The 26787-nt window shown below is 40.3% G+C and overlaps 1 protein-coding gene across 3 annotated transcripts; it reads left to right on the forward strand.

Moving 5' to 3' along the window:
- The first annotated feature begins 1954 nt into the window (after window positions 1-1954).
- On the forward strand, window positions 1955-26684 carry PROZ (protein Z, vitamin K dependent plasma glycoprotein). 3 transcript variants are annotated; one of them, XM_075200037.1, is made up of 9 exons: window positions 1955-2254; window positions 5790-5953; window positions 12708-12732; window positions 14191-14301; window positions 16482-16595; window positions 23452-23589; window positions 25012-25100; window positions 25602-25719; window positions 25940-26684. In XM_075200037.1, exons 1-9 carry the CDS (start codon window positions 2185-2187, stop codon window positions 26458-26460), a joined length of 1350 nt encoding a protein of 449 aa, XP_075056138.1. In that variant the 5' UTR covers window positions 1955-2184; the 3' UTR covers window positions 26461-26684. The 3 variants fall into 3 exon arrangements, with proteins under 3 accessions (XP_075056138.1, XP_075056140.1, XP_075056139.1); XM_075200038.1 differs by lacking the exon at window positions 14191-14301 and having other exon boundaries at window positions 1958-2254; XM_075200039.1 differs by lacking the exons at window positions 14191-14301; window positions 16482-16595 and having other exon boundaries at window positions 1956-2254.
- The last annotated feature ends 103 nt before the right edge of the window (window positions 26685-26787 follow it).

Consider the following 26787-nt stretch of genomic DNA (forward strand, 5'->3'; position numbering starts at 1 on the left):
AGGCAATAATCAGGAGACAGGCAATTAATCAGGAGACAGGCAATAACAGGGACACTGAGGGAAAACGCTGGAAAGAGGAATGGACCTGAAACTCTGGCACTGGAGGTGGGACCAAGAGAGACTTAAATACAACTTGCAGCCAATGAGCATCAGCGCCGCAGCACTGTCATAATTTTAGCGCCATAGCGCTTCCTGAGTGCAGCGTCCCGTTGCCTAGCAACGGGAACGTTTTGGAGTCTGTAGGTAGGCGTCCGAGCGGGGCGGAAATGACGGATCAGCAAGGCGGCCGTCCAAGAGGTTACAGGCGGCGCCTGACAGTTGCATAACACACCCTGACTATAAAGGCATAGCCTTATTCTCTGTTTGATGACCCACCATGCTTTCCTCTCTGCCCCAGATCTTGATAAGAGTGGGTGAACCTCAGCTGAGCAAAAAGCAGAGAATAAGAGTTGGGGCTGACAGGGCATTAATCAAACAAAAGGACTACCAGTTCATAAAGGAGGAAGAAGCTGTGGGCCACAGAGAAAGGCTCAGAGGGCCCATCATTAAGTTATAGTATACAGAAAAACAGAGATGTAACCCATAACAATGAATCAGATATTTGCTTTATTTTCTAAGACAGTAATATGCAAAAGGCTGCCCTCCGAGCCCTCACCTGTGGCCCCAGCTCTTCCTGCTTTATTGTCAGATTTGTTTGTTATAGTTTGTAACACTTGTGTAAATTGCCTGCTGATATGTTATTACAGATAGGTCTCTTTCTATGATTAAATGTATTATTATACATGCCTACTCTCCTGGAATCTCAGGAGGCTCCCGAATTTCGGGGAGTCATCCTTGACTCCCGCAAGAGTTAGCACCCTGGGTCCCGGTGGATCAAGTTGGATATATGAACTTTTTTTCATACATAAGTACATTTGACGACAAGCGTTAAGCACCTTTTCCTGTACATCATTTTCCATAAATATCCTCATTATTTTTTTTAGAAAGCAAGCAGAGTGACATACTGTATACCATGTATTTCTGTACATTATATTCTATGTTTATTATTGAATACTTAAAGAGCAAGGAAAGCATTATTTGAAATCACTAAACACATACTTGCCAACTTTTCCTTGTTGGCTTCAGGGAGATCCCAGGGGAAGTGGGCGTGCAGGGCTTGACAAATTGCATCATTTTGGCCCCGCCACCCTAGACGACTGTCACAATTCTGGGCAAGTACAGCAGGGGGCGTGGCTAAGATGATGCAATATTTGTGACATTAAGCCAACCCCCCCCATCCCCTTCCTCCCTCCCTCCGTCACTTATCTATTGCGGGGTAGAGAACCGGGAGCTCTCCCAGAAAATGCGGGAGTCTCCCGGACATTCCGGGAGAATAGGCAACTATGCGTAAAGAAAAGCAGCTATTGAATCTCTAGAGACTGAAGTGTCTTTTACATTTCTGTCTCTATTACTAAAGTCATGTTGTTTTACCTGTCAGTCTTTGATTAAATCTTGGTCTCCATGAAAATGGCCACCTCCATAGGCACCAATACATGGACATAGGACACAATTTTTGAACTGTGTCATCATGCCACAAATGACTAACCCAACCACGTCTTATAATGGTTTAGCATCAGGGAGAATGCCAGACTCTTCAGGGAGTGAGGGAGATCACCCCTATTTCAGGGAGTCTCCCTGACATTCAGGGAGAGTTGGCAAGTATGACTTAACATCAAAGATTGTGTTTTACTGAGCTGGAATATATTCATAAAATAGCAATGTTTATATTATACTAAATATGTCAATCATGTTAGGAGGGTGGTGCCTCTCTAAATAAACAAGCAGACAGTGACTGAGGAGTGGGGAGGTAATAATTTACTTGGGGACAGAGCTGCAGTGGACTAACAGGTTACACTGGACAATTTTGAACAATCTTCATGCTTTCAATCTGCAAATTTAAATAGTGGCCCTTTAATGAAAATGTGAAGATTGATCCTAATTGCAAATACATTTTCCATAGTTTTTTCTGAATAATTTGTATGATATAATGATTAACTGATGTACTAGTGCTCTGTCCATTAGACAAATGAAGCCTTCACTCTCAAAGTTTATGTGCATAAGACCCTGAACTTTGAACTTAAAAAAAAATATTTATTTGCCAGCTTTTAGTACAAGGCTGCATTCCAATTTAACAAGGGTAACAAAATGGCAAATTTTATGCAGACAACAGGCATTTTCTTCCTAATATGTCTCTTTCACCAGACAGAACAAAGAGGTATGATTTAATTTCAGTAACATTTTATTTTTCAGTGTTTTCTTTACAAATGTAATTTGTAATATTGACTTGGGAAAATCTCTAGGCTAAATCAGAAAAGCTCAGGCAGAACAAAAAAACATACATTAAAATGTAATTGAATATATTTGATGTAATTAGATTATAATTTCTTAAACAACATAAGAACTATTATTGTCCTAAAATAATGTTTTAGTTACAGATTTTTTACTTTAAATATTTTATTTATTATATGCAATTTACCTTAGAACATGTTACCACTAACATGTACTTTCTGTTGATTGCATGTAGGGAATTACATTACAATACCACATTTTGACAGACAGATAAAATATTTTAGAGGAAGTTTTTCATGGATAAATAGATTGACTTGTTACAAATATAGGGCCTGATTCATTAAGGATCTTAACTTGAGAAACTTCTTATTTCAGTCTCCAGGACAAAACCATGTTACAATGCAAGGGGTGCAAATTAGCATTCTGTTTTTCACATAAGTTAAATACTGACTGTTTGTTCATGTAGCACACAAATATTAACTTTAAATTTCAGTGTACAAATAAGCTATCAAGTATTTGTGTGCTACATGAAAACACAGTCAGTATTTAACGTATGTGCAAAAGAGAATGCTAATTTGCACCCCTTGCATTGTAACATGGTTTTGTTTCTCAAGTTAAGATCCTTAATGAATCAGGCCCACAAACTCTAAGTCATTACTTACTCTCTTAAAGGGATTGTAGCATCCAATAATTATTTTTTTCAAAGGTGCTATAAAATTATACATACTTGAAATAATTAATTTCATCATAAATAAAAGACACCAACAGACACATTTTTTTATATTCATTGTTTTGCACATCATTATCATTGTGATATTTAAATGGACTGCAGTCAATGTCAATTTTACACTTTCTGCTTATAGAAAGCAGTTGACCAATACCATATGCAGCAATGGAAACATTTACAAGCCACAGAAATGTGTTTTATAAATGTGTTGATAGCTTTTGAATAAGGGTGTATTCAGCGTCGGACTGGCCTGCCGGGGAACCGGGCGATCCACCGGTAGGCCCCGATGCTGGTTAGCCACGCCCCTGCCCGGGTCTGTTGGTGACAGGTAGGTCAGGTGACACTGACAGCACTGCACTGTCATTTAAGTGCAGAGAGCCCAGACGCGACTACGGCTCTGTGCACATGCGCCATGCAGACAGTCATTGGTAGATGAGTCACATGACTCATCTTGGAAGAAGACACGCCCACGTTGGAGATATCCTGCTGCCCAGAGGAGCTACACGAAGAATGCAGGAGCAGCAGGAGCCATTGCTGACAAGGTTAGTAAAGCGTGCAGCATTGCAGCAGCGAGCAGCCTGTCATTTTGGGGAAGAGGCGCATGAGAGAGGGGCAATAAGGGCATGAGAGATGAGGGGCAATAAGGGCATATAAGATGAGGATCAATAAGGGCATGAGAGAGAGGTGCAATAAGGCCATGAGAGATGAGGCATAATGGCATGTGAACTACCATGGCAGAGTGTAAAGAGGAGCAAAAGCAGCATGGCACAGGGTGAAGAGGGGCAAAAGCAGCATGGCAGAGTGTGAAGAGGGGCCAGGTCAGCATGGCAGAGTGTGAACGGGGGCCAGGTCAGCATGGCAGAGTGTGAAGGGAGGGCCAAAGCAGCATGGCACAGGGTGAAGGGCAAAAGCAGCATGGCAGAGTGTGAAGGGGGGCCAGGTCAGCATGACAGAGTGTGAAGGGAGGGCCAAAGCAGCATGGCACAGGGTGAAGAGGGGCAAAAGCAGCATGGTAGAGTGTGAAGAGGGGCCAGGTCAGCATGGCAGAGTGTGAAGGGAGGGCCAAAGCAGCATGGCACAGGGTGAAGAGGGTCAAAAGCAGCATGGCAGAGTGTGAAGGGGAGCCTTGTCAGCATGGCACAGGGTGATGAACGGCGGCCAGGAGATGGGGGGAGCAAAAGCAGCATGGTGGGCGCAGTGTGATCATATGAGGCACATCATGGTGATTAAGGGGAACAGTAGTGTGTGTGATGGCACAGCGGGCTTGTGGCAATGTAATGTGTGTGTGGTAGGTGGTGGCTAAGTATTAATTGTGGGTCCTATTGATTTAACGCTGGGGCTGGTTGAAATTTTCTAAATGTACCCATTATGTTTTCCAAATAGGACCCCCAACATTCCAGGATCCAGACAAGCCGCAACTAAAAAAAAAACAGCAGCCACAGGTGGTAAAAGTGACAAGAACAGGTAGGACAGTATGTCTAGTGCAGGCTTGGCTAACCTGTGGCACTCCAGGTGTTGTGAAACTAAAAGTCCCAGCATACCTTTCCAGCAATAAGCTGCTATATATTGGCAGGGCTTGTAGTTTCACAACACCTGGAGGGCCACAGGTTAGCCAAGCCTGCTCTAGTGGGACAATCCCAATTTTTGGTGACTGTTCTGCCCAATTTAAGGGGCAGGTTAAGACTGTGTACTCTTTATATACACACAACATTCTTTATATACAACACTATGGTGCTAGCTGTACTTCGTGGGTTGACTACTCCCCCTCTAGTGTCTGGTCTCGCCTCTATGATGGCTGGCTGCACCCCCTCTGGTGGGCCCCTAGCGTTGCAGTCCCCCGGTGGGCCCTTCATTCCCCAGTCTGACACTGAGTGTATTGTCCCCTTGAGGAGGTTCTCACCTCACCTCATGGGAGGAACAGCCCTGGAAATACTTTTTTTTATTCAGTGGCAATCGTTCTACAACATATGTACACAACTCCTTTAAATGCCTCTCCTTTATCTGTGTATGAAAAAGGGCTTTTAGAACTATAGTATATTTTATTCAAAAACCTTTCATCTCATATGCTATGCTATGAATATTTCCATAGTCATATAAAAGCATACATTTAAGCTGGTTTTATTTATATACACACATACACAGTGTTTGAAGTGGGTTGGTATACGGTAGTATGCCATACCGCCACTTTTGATACTGCTTTCATTGTTAAACTATCAAATTTTATTTACATTTACGAAACCGCCACTTCTAAACGTCCACTTCGACCACTGTGTGTGTGTGTATATGTGTATCCTATGTGCAGACCTCTTCCTGGTGGCTAATATACTATATAGATGGCCTCGGTGATGGGTAATATACATTATTGTATATATCATATTCTCTGATGGCTGCTGGAATAAATAGCCCTCACTATTTATGTATTGCCTTATGTGCTATGAACACTCAATCCTCTTGTGGCGAGTATAGAGTACGGATACAAACTTTGGTTACTAGTATAAAATAGAGACTCCATTGTCTGGTAACTAGTGACTAATACAGTACTCCTTCCTGGTGGGAAATGTACAACATACCTCATTCTCTTATGGCTAATTTACATTGACTCATTTATTGTTACATGAGAAACAATATAAAACACCAAAATTACATGGTGTCTGCTATGCAATTTACACAATAACATGGCAAAAATAACTAGTGTAGTCCTAGCCTAACAATGCTATTTTTTACTCCTATATAGTTTTCTTATCTTCTGAAAATGCTAACAATATAATGCAGAGATCCAAGAGAGACAACTTTATAATGATAGAGGAATTGAGGCAAGGGAATTTAGAAAGAGAATGCTTGGAAGAAGTATGCTCCTATGAAGAGGCAAGAGAGACATTTGAGAACAAAGAGAAAACTGTGAGTTTCTACTATTCATTTTTAATTATTATTACTTTAGCATAAAGTTGGGTGGGAACCAAGTATCATCCATAGAAGTGACTATAAGCGTTCTCTTTAATTCTAAGACATATAGAACTCTTAGCAGTTCTCCTCCCTCTTTAGTTCATGAATATTTTTTTTTTAAGTTGGACATGTGCTACCAGCAATAAACAAAATGTTGATATGAGGTTTCTATAATTATTTTTGAGTTTACAAAAAGTCTCTAGCGGGTATGAGCCTTCGCCTGCATCGATGGGATCAAATTATATAGATGTTTAAATTGGAGGAGCTAAAATAAAAATGTCAGGGAGATGGAAACGCTGTTAGAGTTCTAGAAAATCCAGAGAATAACAAAGAGGAGCTAGGTCTGTCAAGAATTTAATGTTGTGTTTAGTGAGACTTGTCCTACTGAGGTATAGGCAGGATGAGCCCCATTCGTCTTTAGCACTGAGGCAGTTAAAAGACTTATGGTCTAAAACAATGTTATTCCCAGTGTAATTTTAGAAGGAGTGAGGATTAATTTTGTATAACTGCGTGCTGTAGTCCAACACAACTAACGTGATCCAAAGCGTTGGGGCAATTGTGTAGGAGGAGGTCTCTGTGGGAGGGATCCAGAACAATGTGTAAGAGGAATATATTCCTAAACAATCTGCTTCTATACTTACTGAGAGCGTTGTATAAGCATTGGTATGACTTAGCACTGGTTGTGTCAGGGAAGCCACTATGTAATATTTTTGTATATTAGGGAAGCTCTTCCCCGCAATGTATGTGAGCGGGTACTCTGGGACTCTTACTTGACCAGATAAATCTAGTGAGGTAACTCTGCAAAGTTTTCATCATGTGAGATGGCACTCTTGCTGGTAGATTTTGCTATAGATATTAAATTCTTGGAAGATATTGATTTTTATTGTTTATTGTCTACCAATCCAAGAAATAACAACGCGTCCCCCAGTGTGTTAGGTTTTTCTTTATTGACGCAATTAATGCTGGGAAATATACTTCTTCAAGCTGGTCGTAACTTGTAATATCTAGTCAGAAAGATACCCAGGTATTTAATTCTATGGAGCTTTTCTGTATTGTTTTTATCTGTTTTTATTTTGAAAATGGAGAGTTCCCTATGTTTATGAAGTTCTTTACATTGCGACGGAAGATATATCAGGGGATTTGTATCTGTAGACTATCCTATACATATAAGGAGAGTGTGTTTTCTAGGGGGGGCAGTTCATACTTCTGTTATGTTTGGCTTGTTTTGAATACTTGCTGCTAATGGCTCTATTACAAGTGCAAAAAGCTGAAGAGATGGGGACAGCCTTGTCTTATACCATTTGAAATTGAGAAGGCAGCGGAAGCACTATTATTAGGGAGAATTGTCACTAAAGGATTACAATATACAGCTGCAACACCCCTTAATATGCAGCATAAATGAGATCCACACCTCTCCATGATCTGCCTGGGATGGACCAAAGATGGAAATGATGGTAGTTAACCTGCTAGCAAATAGTTTAAGGTCCACATTAAGGAGATATATGGGTCTGTAGTTAGCACATAAATTGAAGTTTCAGCCTTCTTTAGGAATAACTATCACATCTGCACCAGTGGCATCAGTTTGAAATTTTTTGCCTTGCAAAATGACATCAACTAAGACCAGCAATGGTCTTGATATCCAAGTTTTGTGGAAAGCAGATATAGTATTAGCTAACATATTAGAAATATAATCTGCAAAAAACTGTAATTCATGCTCTCATCATCTCTCGCATTGACTATTGCAATTCCCTCCTTACTAGTCTACCCAAAATCAGACTCGAGCCCCTACAATCTATTTTTCACACAGTGGCTAGATTGATTTTCCTTTCAAATCGTTTTTCCTCTGCTGAGCCACTCTGTCAGTCTGTACATTGGTTGCCTGTTTTTCAAACAAATCCAATATAAATTTATTCTACTAACATACAAGGCCATCAACAAAATTGCACCAACATACAACTCCTCACTTGTCTCAAAATACCTCCCAATTCCACACCCCCGTTCTGCACAAGATCTGCGTCTCTCTTCCACTCTCATTAATTCCTCCCAATCTCAGCTACAGAACTTTTTTCGAGCTGCACCCACTTCATGGAATTCACTCCCTCGCACAACAAGACTTTCCTCTTGTCTTCAAACCTTCAAAAGTGTTCTCTGAAAACCGACCTCTTCAGACAAGCTTATAATATGCCTCAACCACCCTCTTAGTTACCCTATTATCACCTCTACACATCTAACACAAGACAACAACTCTCCTCTGACCAACATAGATGTGTGGCTGAGCATACATCCCACTAAATACTTTGTAACCTTTGTTTTCTAGCTGGACAAATATGCAATATAATGTAGCACTTACCCTTGTGTATCAAACCATTGTCCCATAGAGTGTAAGGTTGCGAGCAGGGCCCTCTTACCTCTCTGCATGTATTACCCAATATTGTTTTATTACTGTTTGCTCCCAATTGTAAAGCGCTATGGAATCTGCTGGCGCTATATAAATAAATGTTGATGATGATGATAATCCATTCAGGAAATAAACCATATCTGATTGAGAACTGTATTTCTGCTGAATCACATGTACATAGTGAGTAACACACAATATCGGAGTCAAGACCAATAATAAGCTTATGCTACACACATAATTGCAGGAATTGACTTGAGACAGCTAGGAAATTCAAAGCAAAGGTCTCTGGGGATGCAAGTCCCATGCAAACAGTTTTTTGCAGGATGTGTCGGCTACTACCCAAGACTAGTATACTTCTGTTATTTAGACATCATTTGTTTGCCTGATTTTCCTTTCACTTTGCATGTGCTACACAATGTGTATGCTAATGACGACAAACATTATGTCTATGCTTATACTTACACATATCCACATCATGACTTGGTCAGAGCTGGATTAAGACTTTGGGGGTGCCGGGGCACTTAATACAAGAGCATTGTGTCATCATTCACAAGAGAGAAAAAAATTGTTATTGTTATCCTCATTTCTATCCCCTTCCATGTCTATTTCATTGCAGCCCCCCTCTGTGTCATTCTCATTTCAGCCCCCTCCATGTTGCTCTCAGTGCAGCCCTCTCTGTGTCTCTCCCATTGCAGGCCCCTCATTGTCTCTCCCATTGCAGACTCCCTCAGTGTATCTCTCATTGCTGACAAATGCTAATTCTCACTCTTGTAGTCCCCTTCCCCATGGGTCTCATTGCAGTCTCCCTTCCCACATAGGTCGAAATGTTGCACCCCCCTCCTCTCCTATAGGTTTCATTGCAGCCCCTCTCCTCTCTCATAGGGATCATTGCCCCCCCCCCCCCCCCACATATACACACACAGGTCTCATTGCAGGCCCATTCATATTGCTTGTCCATTACCTGTAAGACCCCTTTGTAGTACTAGGGCGTGTATGTAGGTGTATCAGTATGTGTGTCCTGTCTATGGGTGAGCTGAACGTTCTCTCATCAATAGTAGCACAGTGCCTCCACCTTTAGACAAATCATATCAGGGTTTCTATTGGTTGGTCTCCTGGATTAAGCAACACCTGAGTGAGACTAAGGAACCCTTCAACCCCCTTTTCTGGATCAAAGCACACACATAAAATGTAATCACACTGAATTGAATTTAGAATTTTATGTAAAATAGACTAGTATAGTGTAAACAATACGATAACATAACCTTAACAAAAAGCACACTACAACATTTGGTATCATATCGCCTAAAACAAATCTCTCTGACCTATTATATAGTAGAGGAAATTCTATTACCACTTAAATAATACTTGCTATCTATACTAAATATTGATATAAATCTATATACAGATATCTGTCTGAATCACTTTAAACATCTCTGAACACTTATCCTATTAGTACAGTCCTAAAGAAGCAAATATATATTTATCTATATAGTTATGCAACTTTATCATACGGTAGCTGTAATATAGGTCCTTACTTCTTTCTACTCCAACATAAAGCAGTTTATAGCCTCTCATTTGTGCCCGGTTTAATTTTTGTGCTTTGGTAATATCTATAATGATGTCAGTTTTCTCCTTCCTCCAGTTCTTTACTGACTTTCTTTAGCAGACATAGCAAACGGTGACATCCATATAATAATTTCTTTGCCAAACAAATTATCTCCTCTTTGTAAATGTTGCATGAATAACTGGACACTTTTACAGTTTTCTTTTGATTTGACTCAGTCAATTCACCCTAGTTAACTATCCCTATCCTCACCTTATAATAATATATCAGTCCTGCACAAGGGTGTAAGCAGGGCTGCCAAGAGGAATTCAGGGCCCCGGTACAACAAATTCATGGGGCCCCCTTATAGTCGAGTATGCTTAAAAATTTTCAGAGGAGTGGTCATGCATTTGGGGGCGTGGCAAATACGTCATTGGGGCGTGGCTAACACAGCAAAATCACTAGGCTCTCAATTCGCCGGAGGGTCACATATGTCCAAACACTCCTGACTTTCAGGACATCTAGCACCACAGTGTAGTATAGAAAGAATGCAGTATGTACACAAAGAGTTCAGTCTTGGCCTGCACCTTACATTGGGCAGAACACTCACCAAAAATTCCCATTGTCCTTACTAGAATCACAACATTTTACATACTGTCCTGCTCTCTCCTACCTGTTCTTCTCACTTTCACCACTTGTGGCTGCATGTTTCTTTAGTTGCGGCTTGTCTGGATTCTGAAATGCAGAAGGCCCTATTTGGAAAAAATGGCTACATTTAGATAATTCCAAACAACCCTGGCGTTAAATCAATACCACCCACGATTAATAATTAGGCCTTCCTCCAGCGCAAATATTACAATAATGTGCCCCTTCATCATCGCCATGCCTTATGATCACACTGCGCCCTCCATGCTGCTTTTGCCCCCTTCACATGGCTCCCCTTCATCACACTATACTATGCTGCTCCCCCCCTTTTTTTAATCCCACTGTGCCATGCCTCCCTCTTTTTTTAACCCCACTGTGCCATGCTGCCCCCTGTTTTTTAACCCCACTGTGCCATGCTGCCCCGTTTTTTAACCCCACTGTGCCATGCCCTCCCCCATTTTTTAACCCCACTGTGTCATGTCGGCCCCTGTTTTTAACCCCACTGTGCCTTGCTGCCCTGTTTTTTAACCCCAATGTGCCATGCCTTCCTCCTTTTTAACCCCACTGTGACATGCACCCCCCTGCTTTTTAACCCCACTGTGCCATGCCCCCCCTCATTTTTTAACCCCTCTGTGCAATGCCGCCCCAGTTTTTTAACCCCACTGTGCCATGGCCCCCCCTCCCCATTTTTAACCCCTCTGTGCCATGGCGCCCCCCCCCACCCCCGTTTTTTAACCCATCTGTGCCATGCTGCCCCCTTGTTTTTTAGCCCCTCTGTGCCATGCTGCCCCCTCGTTTTTTAACCCCTCTGTGCCATGCCCCCCTCGTTTTTTAACCCCTCTGTGCCATGCCCCCCTCGTTTTTTAAACCCCTCTGTGCCATGCTGCCCCCCCAGTTTTTTAACCCCTCCGTGCTCCCCTTCATTTTTTAACCCCTCTGTGCCATACTGCCCCCCTCGTTTTTTAACCCCTCACCCTTATAATAATATATCAGTCCTGCACAAGGGTGTAAGGTAACTTTCTTCAGGGTTCCTCACCACAACCCTATCTAACTAACACAATTGGCTCAGTCCAATCACATATACAATATAAGAAACATTGGTACTTATCAGACGTTCTCTCTTTCTTTGCTCCTCTCTTCATATCTCTCCCAGAAGTCCAGCTTATAGTGCCTCCAGTTATGGCATCCTCCTCTGTCTATATATTGCTGGTCTCTCTTATCACCACCATAAGCCTTGTTCAATACTGTTTCCTCTCCTCCATGCTCCTTCTCCTCTTCCAACTGCTGCCCTCTTACAATAAGTGCCGTTAGTAACTGATACTTCACCCGCTCCTCCTTCCCCACTGCATGCTGGGAGATGCTGTTCTCTGCCTGCAGGGGAGGTATCTAAAGCATACTTATCTACTTTCTTCGGCTCTCTTCCGGGAGCCAGCCAGTGCAGGTGGGCCTGAGGGGGGCGGGGCGGCCAAAATCGCGTCATTTCGGCCCCGCGCTTCACCGGGAATCGCGGCGTTTGGGATCTAATTCTGCCCACTTCACTAGGAAGTGGGGCACTTCCTAGTGAAGTGGGCAGAATTCGGGAGATTGCCACACTCGCTCGGGAGTCCGAGAGACTCTCGCAAAATGCGGGAGTCTCCCGGACATTCCGGGAGAGTTGGTAAGTATAATCTAAAGTGCATGTGCGTCCTGCTCGGGAAGCCAGTGCTACATACTCATAATAGTGACCTCCAGCGCCAATCCGCTGTGCGCTCCTTGCTGCTCAGACAGGAAGTGATTACACTTCCTATCTGAGCTCTGAATTGTGGGGCTGTCAGGCACCGTTATTAGTCTCATGTATTTATTTTTAAATACATGAGGCTAATAATTCTGTACAGACTCTTCAGAGCACTGTCTGAGAGATAAATTCTACTTTTTCTACAAGGATAATGTTGTTCCAAGAACAGAAAATACAACAGAAATTTATATATAGATAATCTTCAATTAATACGTTATCACAATTCCTTAATTATGTTATCAAATTGTATTTAGAAATGTACCAAATACTCAGGAAGCCATTAAATATATTTATTTAAAATATCCTGCCATGTCATCAGCCAATTTAACACTTTGTTATATTTTCACAGAATAAATTTTGGAGCACGTATTATGGTAAGTCTAAAGATTACTTCAATTTTCTGGTAATATTTGTTATGAACATTTCCATATTTAAATGTTCTCTTTTTTAAGTACAGTTTTCTGACATGTATATGGGAAATACATAATATTAGTGTAAACAGACACACTTTTTGTTATGTTCTATTTATACACACAGCTAACTCAGACTCAGCTTACTGTACTTGGCTGCAAATTCATAAAACATCTATAATGTATAATGGGGATGTAGTCAAAATGGCTACATTGAAAAATGTCACCATTCAGAATGGCAAAATCATACTGTCGGCAATCAGAATGTTGACACAGTTAAAATGTTGATATTCAGAATGTTCATTATATCGCTACACTTAAAATGTTGATATTGTGACTATCGACAGTCTCAATGTCAACAGACATCATTAAATTAAATATTGGCACTGCATTATAACAATTAAAAATAAACATCTTCCCTAGTTCAATTCAGCCCTGGGGTTGGTTATGGCAGAAGGACCCCTCGGTGCGTGTTCCCCTGCTATAGTACCAGCAGCCCTGGCTGGCAAAGCCTTGTGGTGGTACTAGTAAATTCGGGCGGACCTCACAATGTTTGGCCTCTGAATTTGCTAGTACCAACCTAGGCTGGCAGCACTAGGGTTAAACTTTAGTGACATGTTTTATTTTTATTTTATAGTGCCGGCGGTAGTGCCGCTTTTAATTTAACGCTGGCTGTCGACATTGTGATTGTCGGCATTACAACCTGTCGACAGTCACAATGTCAACATTTTAAGCGTGGCGACATTGTGATTGTCGGCAGTATGGTGTCGCCATTCTGAATGGTGGCATTTTTATTGTCTCCATATCGTACGCAACCCATTTATAATAACCAAGATTGAAATTATTTTTTTGAATTAAGAGACAGACAAGAGGATTTTAGGAATCATCACATAAATAAGACCCAAGATGGTGGAGGTAATGTAGGTAAGAGGGAAGGGGGATCTAAAAGACAGACAGATGTAGAACATGTATATAATGATCTTGATTCCGTTAACTCTTTCAACCTAAAATAACTCCTGAAGCAGAGTAACAATTTAATCATATCGTTGTAAAGTAATTTTCTTAAAAGAAGGAATATTTAAGATGCAGTTGACTAGGTTCTGAGAAGCCTATTCTAATCATCTCCAGCACGTGTAGGGTACCCTCAGTTATGAAGTGGGCAGGGCAAGAACAAACGAACACCAATTAGATTATTAAACAGTTTACAGCAGCAAGAGAACAAGGATCTGTGAACTTTCTATCTATGTGAATATGTTGGGACAGGGGCAATGTGATGTTAGGATGGAAAAGATACAAGCAACAAGCCACAGACCGATGTGGAAAATTGTGTTTTCAAACCCCATCCAATATGAAACTAAGTTCATACATTCAGTTTGTTTTATCTTTAGCAAAATAGGAATAGGATTGTATCCATATTTACAGGTGGTCGACAGTGCTCCTCCAACCCATGTATGAATGGTGTGTGCATAGACACTATTCGCAGTTACACCTGCCGTTGTTCTGAAGGCTACAAAGGAACTAATTGCCAATTTGGTAAGGAAAAAATCTTATAGAAAGGACTATGTGACATTGTAGACAATGTAATTTGCTAATTATTTTGAAATACACTGGATGCTTTTCTTACATGAAATGACATGTGTGTGTGAGTGACTAGTAGATAACATACTTGCAGGATTATTTAGTAGGAAAATGTAAAGGACAATCCATGTGGTGTTTTTTCTGTGTTGGTGAAACCCAGACAGTGCTAAAATGTCTTTAGATGCTGAAAATATACTTAATATAATATAATGTCTATTTATACGTTTGTTTTTTGCGAAAATGCTAAAGTCAAAAGTTTAGCAAATACAGCTGTGGTTAATAACTGAAAATGCCATAGTGAAAACGCTACAGTTAAAAAAGGCATTATTCACAAACACGACATAAGTGTATGTATAAGTGTAAGTATGTGTTTAACAAACTTACACAGCTCCTAAACCGGTTGTAGCTGCTAAGAGCAAAGAGGAAATATTTGCATTTAAAATTTCTGTTGCTTTATTAAATAAGCCTGTAGTGGTGTAGTTAATGCAGGGAAAACATCCAATTGCCATTATGAATTTAGGAAAGCTAACATTTGATAGACATGTGACTTTTTTCATCCTCCCTAAAATGGCCATGATTCAAGAAACACAGTATATGCCATATAGACAGGTTTCCTTTTCATAAATAATGTTGTTATATGTTAAATATTCTGCTGGTGTAATACTTAATACTAGGGCAAAATTTGTGCATTATTGTTATTTACATCAGCCATAACTATAATAAATGATTGATAAACACGTGAATTATATTTGCCTATATAAAGTAACTGTATTTCTTCTTGTACTTCAATACAAGTATAAATTTACTGGCAGCTTCCATTGCCCGATAGCATTTTGAAAAAAGTTCTGCATCCATATAGGGGCACAATCATTACAAATAAGTATTTGGGGTCTATGCTTTAAAGTATAAGGTTGTAAGTATCCTCTAATTCTAAGGGTAAGTGAAAAAGTTGGCAAGTCACATGTATACAAGTGTTTTGCAGATAGTCATGGTGCCCTTACTGTCAGATGTAGCTGCTAAGCCCAAGATCTAGAACTTAGCCCAATGTGACCACAACGGATCCATCTTATCGTAGGGGTGACCGTGAAACTGGTGCAGTTGGATTATGAACACACACTTCTATGACTCTTTTTTCCGCCAAACCTGATTGACATCTGAATGCTTCAGATCATATGTTAATCAGTAGTGGCCGGTGTCTTCTACCCAAACACAATGTGATTTGCAGACAATTGGTTCTAAAATGACCTAACTGGCCAGCAAAATTGCAACGCGTATATCCTTTAGTCTGACTTGGTGATATCTGCTGCATTCGCTGAAGTGTGCCTGCAGACTCCCTGAGATACAGATAACATCAGCTAAGCAGAGGTAACACAAGTACATTTTTACTGCACAGTGAAAAATGACAGGTGAAGGCTACACAGCAAACTACAGCTCTAAGGGGCCTATTTATCAAGCCCTAAACCATGTGGAAATGGCATTTAGGCAATTTCACAAAAGCCTAATGCAGGAATTGTTGGAGAATTGTTGTGCAAATTTATCAAGCTCTGAAAAGCTTAGCTTTTTAGAGCTTGACCCCAATGGCCATCTAGATCCCTCTCCAACAGCCTTCCTTCTCTTCCCTGCGTTTATTAACAGAAATGAACTTTGCACATTCGCGACCTGTAAAGGTTCCGGGTCAGACCCTGGAGATTTCAATCAGATTCATTGGCTGGACAGCTTCCTATCAGAAGCACTGTCCCGACATGACAGTGCTTCTGACATAATTCATCTGTAATTGCTGCAATGACAGATGATACTTTACGGGGCAAAATTGTGAGTAATGGTAACTAGCCCCTAAGGGTTTGTCCAGATAAGCACCCATTCAGAAGTAATTTGTAAATGAAACACAACATGAGTAAACTGGTGGTAAAATACTGTCAGTTAGGGATACAAGTATATATATCACGTTTGCAATATTGACTCTATGGCTCAATACATCTCTAGCCGCCATTATTTAACTGTCAGTTTATTTGTAATATCTGGAAAATAACACAAGTACACAAAAAGATTCCTGTACAATATGAATTTTAAAGATCCATCTTGTTTTTTTTGTTTTGTTTTTGTTTAACAAAATAGGATTGTATCCATATTTACAGGTGGTCGACAGTGCTCCTCCAACCCATGTATGAATAATGGTGTGTGCATAGACACTATTCGCAGCTATACCTGCAGCTGTTCTGACGGATACAAAGGGAACAATTGCCAATTTGGTGAGGACAAAAATCCCCCTCTTTGAAAGCACTATATGACATTGTGGACAGTGTATTTCATTAATTGGTTTTAAAATGTATTTTGTATTTTTTTTTTATAATATAAGAAAATATACTTTGTGAATACAGTGATTAGCATTTTTGCAAAAAGTCTCAAAAGTGTAAGATATAGCAACATGATCAACATCATGGGCAATTCAAATTGGAGAACCGAAAATGCCATTGTGAAAAGGTCACAGATAAGGAAGGCATTATTTCCAAAGAGAATGTATGTGCTAAAGGTATCTAGCATGCGTATGCAGCTCATGAACCTGTTTTTGCTGAAATGTTGTAGCTGCTAAGAGCAACGATGAAAATATTTGCACTTAGCTTTTCCGTTGCCTTATTAAATAAGCCTATTGTGGTGTGATTAATCCAGGGAATAAATCCAAATTCTGTTATGGATCAATAAAATAGTGTAGAGAACACAATAGAGCAATAGAATCTAGAAAAGGTTGCACTTGTTAGACTTGCCATGAATCAAGAAATATATTTGATGTCATACAGTTATATAGGTTGCCTTTTTCAATACATAATGTTTATATGTTAAATATTCTGCTGGTGTAATACTTCTACTGGCCAAGATATGTACATTATATTACTGATCTACATGTGTCATGACTGTAATGAATTAGATAATGATAAAGATATATGACTTTTATTTACCTATATAAAATAATTTACTTCTTGTACCTCAATACCAGTATACATTATGGGCACTTTCTATCATCTATTAGGATGTAGAAAAATATTTTTAGCAATTCTACATCCTTAAAAGGACGCTGTCATTATCTGAACTATAACAAAATTCCTGAAAACACGTTCATGTGCACAAGCCCTAAAAACAAATGATTAAACAAAAATATCAATTAATTTGCATGTATCAAAAGCATTTCAAATCTAGGCAACAAATGTTCTCTATCAATCAATGGGCAACACTGGATTATGGAATATAGAGCCTCCTTTAGGATATTTATAAAACCAAACCAGAGCATTTTTTTTGCGGGCTGATAACCTTAAGGAATCCAGCCCAGTGCTGACCGGCCTAGAGTTATTTCGGCTTTATGGCAGGGGGATCCTATGGTGCAGGTTTCTCTACTATAGTGCCATCAGCCCTGGCTGGCAAAGCCTAGTGCTGGTACTAGAAAATCGGTAGAGACTCCACCTTTTTTCGTTCCCCATTTTGCTAGTACCAGCCTAGGCTAGCACCACTAGCATTAAGGTGTTTGGCAGGGGGGAGGGGGGGGGGCGGGAAATTGCAGGGCACACTGTTTTTTCTTAAAACTATTTACTTATCCACCTTACGGGGGGCGCTGCTATTGATGTGCTTAAAGCGTAACAGACACTAGTAATGTTGAATATGTTTTAAGCGTATCTCACAAAATTGATGCAATTTAAATACCAATCCTAAGTAAATTATGGGATACTTATGCTGAAATTGCATATTACGTCTGACCAGTGGCGGATCCAGGGGGGGGCGATCTGGGCGATCGCCCCCCCTACCAGGGGCTTGCTTCCGACAGCTGCACACTGTGCAGGTCCGTTCAGCAGTGACAGTGTGCTGCCCGGCTGCTCTGATTGTGTTTTAAAACACAATCAGAGCAGCGGGGCAGCACACTGTCACTGCCGAGCGGACCTGCACATACTGTGCAGCCGCCGGCAGCCTTAGAAGTCGGAAAGGGGGCGGGGCCTAAATCCCTCCCCCCCTACATCGCCTCGGGTATAGCAATTTCCTAGATCCGCCCCTGCGTCTGACTCTACATAAAGCCCTGTGGCGAGATTGCATTGGGGATCGTGTCTTATATTTCTGCTAAATTTATTTGTGTCTGTTGATACTGAGTTCACTTTACCATCTTCATTTATGGTCATGTCAGATAAAATGGAGGTCTAGGACTGGGCTTCATCAGTATGTAACGCCCCCATTGGCACTGTTATTCACACCTCCTGGTGACTGAATGTGTGTCTCCGGCATTAGGACTCAAGATTTAGTGGCAAGAGAGTGACAACCAGGCACCCAATATGGAGGGGAGGAGATACCGGGATCCCTCTTGCAATCTAGGGCGCTGGTCTGTGGCTTGCTACCACGAAGGCCTAAGTACATCATAACTATAAGAATATGAGTGAAATGGAACAGATTTGAGGGAGAAATTACCTCACAATGTGCCTGTGTGCCAGAGAGGAGATCTCAGTCAGGAATATACCACATTACCTCACAACGTAACAGTATCATACCTCCCAAGTGTCCTGGTTCCAGTCCACTGAAATCGAACTGTCCCGTTGTCCCCCCGTCTTACAATTTGTCCCGTTAACAGAGCGCCACGCTCCGTTTCTATAGCAGTCAGTTTCCCCGGTGATCTAGGAGGAAATGGAGCCGTACGTCTGTCCTAAAAGCGCTACTGCGCATGCGCGAACTGCGTAAATAGGAAGTTCATAGGCGGTGATTGGGCTTGACGGGGTGCGTGGCTTATTTGTCCCTCTTTCGGAGCTCCAAATGTTGATAGGTATGCAGTATGACTGAGAGACACAGCATCTGAGTGAGTCCTACCTGGTTTGGTAGGACCAGTCTGGGCTAAGGCACTTGCACAGTCTAATTCTGTGTTTACACAGCTCGCTTTACGTCCCCTGGTACCTGTCCTTCCATCTCTTTCACCGAATCTTCAGCCAATTACCACATGCAACTTACAGCGATGCCACAAGGTGAGTCGGTTTAAGCGATATGTCTCGCTAAGTTGGTACAGGGTTTTGTAAAGGTTTCATCCTCCTTAGAGAATATTAGCGGCGGATTGGGAACTTAAAGTGGCCCTGAAAAAAATTATTGAAGTGAAATTAATAGCATTTACGTTTAATATAACCATTTCCCACAACCATCCCCAGCATTAAATAATTCATATTCAAATTTAATAAATAGTCCTCCTCCCCAAACTCAGCCCTCCTCCCCAAACTTAGCGCCACATTCAATAGCTTCAAACCCCACCACCAGCCCATAAATAAAATAGCACCCGTTAAATTTTAACTTCCATTAAAATAATAGCCTACCTCCCACCCATGTGCTATTATGACAGCCTCCCTCCCTTTCCTCATATCACACAATATATTAAGACCCCCCATTCTCTCACACATAACAGCCCCCACTCTGCCCTCCTTCACACTTAACAGCCCCCACTCTGCCCTCCTTCACACATAACAGCCCCCCTGCCCTCCTTCACACATAACAGCCCCCCCTGCCCTCCTTCACACATGATAGCCCCCCCTCTGCCCTCCTTCACTCTTACCTTGTTACAGCTGCTGTGGAGACTCCTCTCTGTACACATGGAATGTGGAGTACTCTCCCCTCCCTATTGAGTGGAGAGGGGGCACTCCACATAATTATTCTATTTTTATTACCTCACTGGCCTACTGGGACTTTTCCTGGTAGGTTATATGGCCAATCCACCCCTGGAGAATATTCTATAAAACTCCTCGACTAAGACACAGAAATTCAGAGTTCTGTTTTGGTCCAATCCTTGAGACTCTCAAGTTGAGAGTATTGGATTCTAAGTGCTCATCCCAAGAAGAATGAGGTAGAAGAGCAATCAGACATTGAGGATTCCTTGTGTTTGACATGGACTCTTCAAAATGGCATTTGGCTGATAATTTCGTACGGGCAGTTCAACAGGTACTACACATCTACAGTAGGACTGGTGAGGAGTCTGAAGAGTCTGGCAGTAAGATGTTTAACGGGAAGAAAAAGCAGTTGCTTTCCTTTCTTATTTTTTTCGTGATTAGAAAAATTGCTGAGAGTCAGGGATCAAACACTTATATTTCAGGTTACATACAAATTGCAGACCCTTTATCCTTTATCAAAGTAGGATACAAGGTATATCTCCCAAGAGCGCAGGACTCTCGGTCTCAGTCTGGCAGAGGTTAGGAAACAAATCTTCAGTTCTCAGCTTCTTGTGGAGAACAGCAGAGGAGAATACTGGCTTGGTCCACTAAGAAGCCACCAGCTAAGCTCTCAGACAAACAGGCTGCATGGTGGACTTTCTGAATACCCGCAAATGCTGTGGTGGGAGCCTGTCTGCTGATTTATAATACTTCAGGTTCCTGGGATTGTAGATCATGGATACATTATCTGTCTTCTAAGTCCTGGGTGTGATCATCCTAGTGCTACTAGGATATAGGGGGACATGTTTTCTTTTCAAACCTGTTTTTGGTTCAGAAACCAAAGAGACTCTTTCAGCCAATGATCCTCAAGACACTCAGCACTTATGTTGGGGTCAACATACTCATACTGGTAAGGTATCTATTGGCTCTCAGATGAATGCTACTCATATGGACGCTAAGAGACAGCAGCATTAACAGGGGCTGTCCCATTGTCATATGGAATTGGAGGATTGTGACAAGAGATGCTAGCCTCTTGGTTTGTGATCCCCAGTGAAAGCAAAGCTTCCAATAAATATTCTAGAATTAAGTGAGGGGGTGCTTTTGTTCAGGGTCACCTTCTGGAAAATAACATAGGGTTTTAGTTAGACAACGCCACGGCAGTGGCGTACATCAACCATCAGGAAGACTCAAATATCTCCCTTGTAATAAAATAACCACAGAACTACAAGCGTTCCTCTTCAACACTGATGGTCCATGGGATTTCCGTTAATTAACTGGTCCCTCCAATGGCGATGCTTTCTGCACTATAAAAAAAAAAAAAAAAAAAAAAAAAAAAGAGTACACCGGGAAAGAAGCCGGGTGAAATTTGTGGCTTTAGACTGGTCAAGATAGTTGAGGCAGGGATTTGCACAGCTCGCTTTAACAGTGTAATCAGTGAGTACCTTGTGGGTGGAGCGGCAGAGAGCTTCAGCTGTGCAGATGTGTCGGGCAGTCACGTGGGCCTACTTGTGTACCTTTATAAAAATGACAGCTTCAATATGTTTACAGGTAAGTATGCCAGTTTTGGGAATAGGGTGCTGCATACTACAAGTCTGTGAGCTCACTCACACAAAGGGAGTAGATTTGGTTTGTCCCCATGGTCCAGTGTTATCCAGTGGATGCTAGAAAATATAGGATTTTTATATTTATGTTAAATCCTATTCTCTGAATCCATTGGGGACACTGTGCACCCACCCAATTGCACATTAGTCCTCCTTTGAAAAAAGTTTATCAAAAGTTTTTCGTTCAGGGATGAAGTTATTGCTCTCTTTTTGTTTCCTTCTTGTTCCGTCCTGGGGTTGGTTAGAAAAATAACCATGTTCCCTGGAGGATCAGAAGGTATAAGAAGAAGCAGCATTTCATGTTAGAATTATTTGAAGTGCCCATGTCCTAAATGAGGTTCTATACTCCATGGTCCAGGGTCCCCTCTGGATTTAGAGAAAAGGATATAACGCAAGGATAAAAATCCCATTGTTCCAAAAATTAACCATTGGTGTTTTTGTAACCAGATAATTAGTATATTAATCTAATACTTTTATAATTATTTTATTGTTTTGTTTTTTTAAGATGTCAGATCCATATCATTCTGTGTTGTGTTATTATTTATTGATGAGGGATCTTATTGGCAAACAATCATATTTTGGAATATGGTTGTAATGTGTGAGCTAAAATTGGCCTACAAGTAACAACCAAATTGTTCATCCAGAAACTAAACTGATGCTCTTATATGTATGTTTATTTGAACAATAAAGCTCAATAAAAAATAAAACTCTAGAAAATTGTATTCTCAGAAAATAAAGACTATGATCTATTTAAACCTATAGTGTTTTTTTTTTATATATATATATATATATATATAGTGTTTATCATTTCTACCTCACAGCACTGGGGTCGTGAGTTCAATTCCCAACCATGGCTTTATCTGTGAGTTAGTCTCTCTTGGTCTGTGTGTTGGTATGTTAGGGACTTTAGACTGTAAGCTTCAATGGGGGCAGGGACTGATGTGAGTTCTTTGTACAGCGCTGCGGAATTAGTGGCACTATATAAATAGCTGATGATGATGATACCCTATTAATGACATTGTCCCTAACTCTTGTTTTGATCATGGATGTTTGCAGATCTAGTGAAAAGCATCTGAGGTCAGTAGTACAGTCTAAGGTTTAGCAATTATATAAATGTTGCAACCGGTGTAATAATGGTCAGTGACCAATGCTTTTAAATATAAATAAATAAAACATAAATATTATTTATAGGTTTATGGACAACATGCTACCAAGAACTTAATAAAAAATAAGAGTAAATACAACATACAAATGAAAAAGTAACAAGGAAGCATGTGAGGTGGGTAGTAGATGTAATGTGATAAAAAAGAAACTACATTAAGTCAAGAAAAAGGGGATGAATTTCATGTTGTCCATGGAGATTTACCAAACTGTAAAGGTCCATGCCAGTTACAGGCAAATTTATTTGGGAGTAAGTTCTGCAGCACAGCTTGGAAGAGAAATGATGGAGGAAGGGGAGATGAAGAAAAGAGGGAGTAGATGCTTAATGTTCCCCAGGCTATTCCACAGCAAAGCGTGGCTGGATGAAAGACATTCATAATGTGGCCTGTGTGCTGAGAAGATGCACGAGGCCAAGCTCTTGTAATCAGTCTGACTTTTCCAACCCTAAGTATTGTAACAAAACTTAAATCAGTAATTGTGGAGAGTGCCGAAATACAGCCAAGGAGGAACAGATTTTCAAAGCAGTCAGCTCTTTAAGAGCTAACATCAGCCACAGTAGAAAGTACACAGGATAGTGGGGGGAAAAGGAGAGGCCCCAAATAACATGTAACAATGTTTATTATATTAAAGTCATCTGATGATCATAAGAATGCAATTTTTTTCTTTTTTTTTTTTATTGTATATACCCATAGCACCAAACGAATGCCACCTTGATGCAGATGATGGATGTCAGCATTTCTGCGAGCCTAGATACGGACTTGACTTTTACTCTTGTTCTTGTGCATCTGGCTACAGGCTTGGTGAAGATGAAAAGTCATGTCACCCAGCAGGCAAGTGAAAAACAAGGAGCAAAATTTGTAAACTTGCGCATGTACACAGAACCCCCCCTAAAACAAACGTCTCTATGCGTATTTGGTGATTGCACCTAATTACACGGACTGAATATAGTAAGGGAGTGTTCAGTAAAATACAAACTGAGACAGATCAGCACACGTACCCAAAATACTGGTGCTAATGATGATGGTTGCTAGCACTAGCTAACCACTTCTGACAGATACCGAATTCACCTGGGAAGACGATAGGTACAGTCATCAATCATCGTATATATGTTACACTGTATATGATTTTTTGGGCATATTTTAAAATGAAACTTCAGCATACATACATTAATATGTATTTTACATGCTGATGTTAGAGCTTGTTTTGTGAACACATTTACTTCCAAGCATGTGAATAAGTTCTCTGTACAGCGCTGCGAAATTAGTGGCGCTATATAAATAAATGGTGATAATGATACTCAGCATTAGCCCCATGGTTTCTGCTGCTTGCTATACACATACTGTTCAGTGAAATCATAGCGGTATTATGGGGAGCACCAATGTAAATTGTACACTAGCTCCCAAAAATCTAGTTATGCCAATGTTTCAATATCAATATGTAAGCTAAAATGAAACAATATGGATTAGTTTGCTTGCAGTCTTTAGAAGATATTATTTTGTTTACACCAGTTAGAAATTGTATCTCTAAAACGTTAAACCCTTTTAGTGAAACATAGGATATTTGTTGTTCAGGGAGAACATGACATTACAAAATATTGAAAATACGCAAGTTAAAACTTGTTTGAACACAATATATAAATATATATGTATGAGAAAGCAGGTTTGTGCACCGTCTTCAAACAGGAGAGACAGCATGCATGAAAGTCTGTGTGTGAAAGATGCAGGTGGGGTCTATGTTAATATATTACCTTGTTTAGAACATTCGTCACATACTATCATGAATATCTGTTACGAATAACATATCAGCCCAACGGGTTTATCTATGGTTGTATCACATTCTGTTAGCTAAACCGCTACAGCCCTTGCTAGTAAGCTATTGAACTTCTCCCCGCCCAAAAACTGTAATGCTGCAGGGGGTAGTTGGGAAAAGCAATCAGAAGCTGCGATAATGGACAATGTGCTTTCTGATTGGTCCTACTGCTTACACCCCCCCCCCCCCCCCCTTCTGCAGCCATTTGAAAGAAGTGAGCAAAATTGTATACCACTAATGCAGCACCACCACAAAAACTGTATTTCTGTGCATCACATCACCTCACTGAGGACCAGCACACTGTTGTTCCATGCATAAAATGATAGCATACTCACAGTGCCTTATATTGTGCTGTCATTGAATGTAGTCAGTGGATAGAACAAGTAACGTAGACTAGTAGTATTCTGGTATAGGTAATTGTTGTTTTCATCTTCCATTAATAGATCCCTACGCATGTGGACAATTACTGAATGATGAGAATATTACATTTTCAAGACCCCATGACAATCACACACATGCTTTCCCTTGGCAGGTATTTCATTTTTTGATAATAATTTTACTGTGTATTGCAAAATACATATTATGGTCAAATATTTTTCGAAGTGTAAAATTTACACAGTAATAGTGGTTAACGGTCAATTAACTTTAACATTGGGAAAAAAAAAAAAAAAAAAAGGATAAAAAGAGACCCACAAGTTGTATTGATTGATTAGTAGATAAGCCTATAACTATTTATGGCTGACAGCAAGTATGGAAACAGATATCTGATTGATTGCAATGAACACCATCACCATTTTCCTTTTGCATCAATTTTCATAACTATATAGTCCTTTATGTTGAATTAGGGAGCATTTTCTTGTTCACACTTTAAAACGGATGCAAAGGAAAGAGCTGGTATCTCTTATAGCAACCACATTTCATTCAATTTTCAGTAATGCACTAATTGAGGTGGGCAACACCTTCTTTTAGCACCTGTTTTCAGAATTGTTTCAAGGGAATGGCCTTTAAAACATTTTTTTCTTTATTTGAAAAGGTACTGTTGTTAAACGCAGAGGGGAAACCATTCTGCAGCGGGGTCATACTCCTTCAATCTTTGGTACTGACAACTGCAAAATGCAGCAATCAGCACAGGCCATCTTTTATCCTTGTAGGTAAGAACTTTAATGATTAAACGGTAATAAGATAAGATATATGTAAAGGATTACATTCCTCTTGTAACAGAGGATAGTGCTGCTTTGCTAATTGCAGCAAATTCCCTTTTTCCCTTCTTATTGGCTCTGTAGAACCACTGTTGGTTGGTATACACTTCAGCTATGTAAGTTATAAGTGAGCTGCTCAAATCACATAAAGTTGATGTATGATATTTCACAGGAAACGATAACCCTGAGAACATGCAGAAGATCAAGGTGGCAAGTTATCATGTACACACAAAATATTGTACAGACACCGGAGAGAATAACATTGCTCTGCTGAAACTCCAAGGCAATATCACGTTTCACAAACACATTCTACCCATATGCATTCCCCAGAAGGACTTTGCAGAGAATGTGCTGAATCCACGTGTCCCAGGTACGGTCAGTGGCTGGCAGATACCTTCAGAGGAGGAAAGTTTGGGATCGATGCCTATTCACTTTTCAGCAACGGAGACGGATAGAGGAACTTGTGAACTTGCTTTAAATGTTACACAAACAAACCGAATGTTCTGTGGAATATCAGACAGGAATATAGACTCTGAGCTGGCTGATGGTAGCCATTTTGCTGTTGAATACAATGGTGCCTGGTTTTTGACAGGGATAATGGGATCAATTAATCCAGAATCAAGAAAGCCAAATGTATTTTTATTTACTAAAATATCCAGATACATTATGTGGTTCATTCAGGCCAACAGCTAATGTTCATTGTGTGATCATGTTGTAAATGCTAGACAACTATAAAATTATCATTAGGGACACCTTGGTCAGCTTTATATATGCCACATGATATGCTTTAGTATTGACCTATCATCTATGCTATATTTTAAAGTGCAGCCAATTTATATATTATGGATATGAGGTGATTACTCTCATACCTATTCTTTCATATATCTGAATTTCTAATAAAATTGAATAAAACACTATGAATATTTGATTTTTTTTGATTTTTACACAAAAAGTTAATTGTTCAATCTTATGTCAATATTAATACAACTATATTTTTAAAGTATATTTAAATGCATTAAA

This window comes from Mixophyes fleayi, chromosome 2 (genome assembly GCF_038048845.1).
Source record: "Mixophyes fleayi isolate aMixFle1 chromosome 2, aMixFle1.hap1, whole genome shotgun sequence".
Classification (NCBI taxonomy): domain Eukaryota; kingdom Metazoa; phylum Chordata; class Amphibia; order Anura; family Limnodynastidae; genus Mixophyes; species Mixophyes fleayi.

What these genes read in the sequence shown, in the direction of transcription:
- PROZ (XM_075200037.1), top strand. Translation starts at nt 2,185, where the DNA reads ATGGCAAATTTTATGCAGACAACAGGCATTTTCTTCCTAATATGTCTC. An exon ending in AGGAACTAATTGCCAATTTG is followed by an intron (nt 14,302 to 16,481) that starts GTAAGGAAAAAA and finishes CCATATTTACAG; the next exon opens with GTGGTCGACAGTGCTCCTCC. An exon ending in GCCATCTTTTATCCTTGTAG is followed by an intron (nt 25,720 to 25,939) that starts GTAAGAACTTTA and finishes GATATTTCACAG; the next exon opens with GAAACGATAACCCTGAGAAC.